General features: G+C 40.3%; 1 protein-coding gene across 2 annotated transcripts; it reads left to right on the forward strand.

The window, feature by feature from the left end:
* Positions 1-512: 512 nt before the first annotated feature.
* On the forward strand, positions 513-2987 carry LOC112435047 (uncharacterized). 2 transcript variants are annotated; one of them, XM_076884998.1, is made up of 6 exons: positions 513-680; positions 762-927; positions 1013-1074; positions 1239-1352; positions 2141-2239; positions 2499-2987. In XM_076884998.1, the coding sequence occupies exons 3-6, from the start codon at positions 1014-1016 to the stop codon at positions 2669-2671; spliced, it is 447 nt and encodes a 148-aa protein (XP_076741113.1). In that variant the 5' UTR covers positions 513-680; positions 762-927; position 1013; the 3' UTR covers positions 2672-2987. The 2 variants fall into 2 exon arrangements, with proteins under 2 accessions (XP_076741113.1, XP_076741112.1); XM_076884997.1 differs by having other exon boundaries at positions 781-927.
* The last annotated feature ends 731 nt before the right edge of the window (positions 2988-3718 follow it).

Here is a 3718-nt window from a genome sequence, read left to right on the forward strand (position 1 = left end):
GTTTTTTTTTTTTTTTACTCACTTTATGTGTCTTCCACGATGTTATTTCTCTCTCCAACAACTTAGGTTACAATTACATTAGCATGACCAATTATGCAAATTAGGCGATGACATCATTTAGCGACTTCTAGCGATTTTTAGGACAGCCAATAGCGATTTTCCTAACTGAGGAGCTGGCAACACTGGAGCACTCAAAGTGCTTTACACAACTTGTGCATTCACACCCAGTCGCACAAGCACATTCAACACACCCGTTCATTCTCCGATGGATGCATCGGAGAGTAATTTGGGGTTAGTATCTTGCCCAAGGATATTTGGCATGCAGACTGGGGGAAGCCAGGAATCGAACCTCTAACCTTCCGATCAGTAGATGACCTGCTCTAACATTGTTGCAACACATTTAAATAACCCCCTGACTGTACTGCCACAGAGTCAATATTTCTGTCAAGTACAATTACAACACATAAGTAAACAATTGAGCAATACTTCACCTAAACTGGGCTGAGTCTCGAATGTCCAGAACACACTTCAGAGTCTGAAGCCACACTATCAGCAGATGAGCCATGATGGAGTTTGTTCACGTTGCTGTAGCTGTGCTCGGTCTTCTGTCTCTTGGACACTCAGCTCCTGTGACAAGCTGTGAGAATCTAATCCAGCCTCTTGAAATCTACAGAAGTCAGGTCAGACTCTCTCTTACATCATTTCTCACTTGTTTATTTGTTTTTTTATTTTCGATATGAAATGTTTGTTGTCTTATACAGCTAATACCATCTGTTTCAGCTGCTGGGCAAATGGGTACTACAAGGAGAGAGCACAAGCATACCTGGATCCAAAATTCTGGTACAGATGGTTATGGAAAATACCTGGGTGAAGATCACCGCTGCCAGTGAAGCCGATACATTTAACAACCTCCAAATTAAAAAAAACGTAATAAAAAGGATGTTTTTCCTGAACTGACCCTGTTTTCAAATAATATTAATGTAAAAATCTCAATAATTGTATTTTCTAAAAGGATGGGCAAGTGCTTCACACGGAAAACCAACATGACTTTGGTTAACAACACTCTCACTGTGGGTGAGTATTACTGAGGGAACAAACATTTGATTTAGACTTTGTGCCTAGCATTGCCATAACACTTTCAGTATATATCGATTGGTGTGTATTTGCACACTGCAGCTTTACCCTTACCAATGCTAAAAGAATATGAAGTATGGCCATCATCTGTCATCTGTCCACAGAGCTCCCTTTCCAATATTCTGCTGTCCTGCTGAATACTGGCTGCCCTGACTGCCTTGTTATCTTCGCAAATAACACCGTTGGAAGAACCACAGTTAAAGATCTCCAGCTCCTGAGTAAGAACAATGACACACCTAAATAATGTAATGTCAAAGTACTTATTTTAAGTATTTTTTATGAGACGCCGGCCACTAATTTCCAAAATAAAACAATGACTAATAATTGAACAGTGGTTTCCACTGTTCTACAGCTTAATAAATCGGAACACTGCCCTTTGAAATACCAGTTACAAATAACACTTGCCAGTTAAAGGCATATTTAGAAATATTTCTTTAAAAAAAAAAAAAAAAAAAAAAAAAAAAAAAAGAATAAAACATCTAAAAACATGCAGTGCTGTGAGAATGTATTTGCACCCTTCCTGGTTTCTCTCTATTTTACATATTAGTCACACTTAGATATTTCAGATCATCAAATACAATTTTAGATTAGACAAAAATAACCCAAGCAAATAGAAAACACAGTTCTTAAAGGAATATTTCCTTTACATGGCACTGTGTGAAAAGGAAATTGTCCCTAAACCTAATAATTGGTTATCAAGAACTGAAATCAAGCATTTGCAATCATTAGCAATGAGTCTTTCACATCGCTGTGGAAGAATTTTTCAAAACTCTACTATGTAGAGTCCGTTCAATTCAGCCGCACTGGATTGGATTTTCAAGCATGAACAGATTTTGAAAGCCATTCAGAGGTGGCCTTGCTCATGGCCACAAATTCTCCTTCAATATCATGGTTCCTTCAATTGCAGCAAGTGGTCCAGGTCCTGAAATAGCAGCAGCAGTTGTTTCTTTGTGTTTTAATCTCTTTACTTACTTGGTGCCGTGCTAACACTTTTTCTGTCTCTCAGGTAGGAGAACTAAAGTGTCTGCTGCTGAGCTGGAAGAGTTTACAAAGCAGGCAGAGTGTCTGAACCTACAACCACCTGCTATCATGGACTTAGAAAAGGGTATGAACTTCTACTTAATATGAAAGTCTTAAAGCCACGTCTGTATGTGCCCTGAAAAATAAACAAAACACAATAGACAGTAGCAGATTACAATTTTTCAAATGAGTTCAGTTACACAAAGAAACTGCAGCTGAACTAAATGTTACACCTTCAGTTTAATGTTGTCATTATTTGTATACCACCATGGTTTGAACAACTGTAGATTCAATTAATTTCTCCTCTCATAAATTAAAGGCATTCACAAATGTCATCTTCACAGGTTTGTGCCCAGATCCATCTCTTACCCCAGAAACAAATTTCACTGATGTAACCACACACACCATAAGCTCTGATGAGCTCAGCCTTCTAGAAGAACTTCTCAGTAGTGAAGATGGAGTGAAGACCCTTTTCGATATGATCCAAAGAAGTATGGCTTCAGTCAAGCAAGACTGACGGCTATGCCTGTGAAGAATATTGCCACTTAAAATAAAGATGCGTGACTGTTTTTTCCTCTGTGGCAATTTGTTCTATGTCATCAGTGTAATTTAGATTTAGTTTCATTGAACTGACATAAAAATGACAATGTGAACCTGCTTTAAGAAGAAAAGATTACTTAGTTTTGTCACTTTAATGCACCATGTACTAAAAACAATCAACAAACCATGATAAAGTTTGTTCATGTTGCTCCGGTTGGGCTCAGTCTGCTGATGGTTGGACAAAGCATTATGGACACTGTAAAACTATAAAGTCCAGCTCTTGTGACTACTAATCATCTTGTTTGATCCTTTTTACACTCAACAAAAATATAAACGCAACACCTTTGTTACTGCTCCCATTCCCCATGGGATGGACGTAGAGACCTAAAATTCATTCCAGATACACAATATAACCATCCCTCCCAAACAGTGGTCACAAATCAGTCCAAATGTGTGGTAGTGGGCACATCTGCTATATTGAGATAATCCATCCCACCTCACAGGTGTGCCACATCAGGATGCTGATCTGACATCATGAGTAGTGCACAGGTGTACCTCAAACTGCCCACAACAAGAGGCCACCCTGGAATGTGCAGTTTTTTGCACTATTGGGGGTCTGGGGACCCAGAACCGGTCAGTATCTGGTGTGACCACCATTTGCCTCATGCAGTGCAACACATCGTCGCATGGAGTCTATCAGATTGTCAATTGTGGCCTGTGGAATGTTGGTCCACTCCACTTCAATGGCTGTGCGAGGTTGTTGGATATTCGTGGGAACTGGTACACGCTGTTGTATACGCCGGTCAAGCACATCCCGAACATGCTCAATGGGTGACATGTCCGGTGAGTATGCTGGCCATGCAAGAACTGGGACATTCTCAGCTGCCATCTGCCCTGAACAATGTGAACCATGATTCATCCGTGAAGCGCACACCTCTCCAACGTGCCAGACGCCATCGAATGTGAGCATTTGCCCACACAAGTCTGTCACGGCGACGAGCTGGAGTCAGGTCAAGACCCCGAT

Source organism: Maylandia zebra, linkage group LG6 (assembly GCF_041146795.1).
Source record: "Maylandia zebra isolate NMK-2024a linkage group LG6, Mzebra_GT3a, whole genome shotgun sequence".
Taxonomy (NCBI): Eukaryota; Metazoa; Chordata; class Actinopteri; order Cichliformes; family Cichlidae; genus Maylandia; species Maylandia zebra.

Excerpts from the sequence above, each read along its gene's own strand:
- LOC112435047 (XM_076884998.1), top strand. The coding sequence starts at position 1,014 with ATGGGCAAGTGCTTCACACGGAAAACCAACATGACTTTGGTTAACAAC. Across the intron at positions 1,353-2,140 it reads TAAAGATCTCCAGCTCCTGA|GTAGGAGAACTAAAGTGTCT; the intron begins GTAAGAACAATG and ends TCTGTCTCTCAG. Across the intron at positions 2,240-2,498 it reads TATCATGGACTTAGAAAAGG|GTTTGTGCCCAGATCCATCT; the intron begins GTATGAACTTCT and ends TCATCTTCACAG.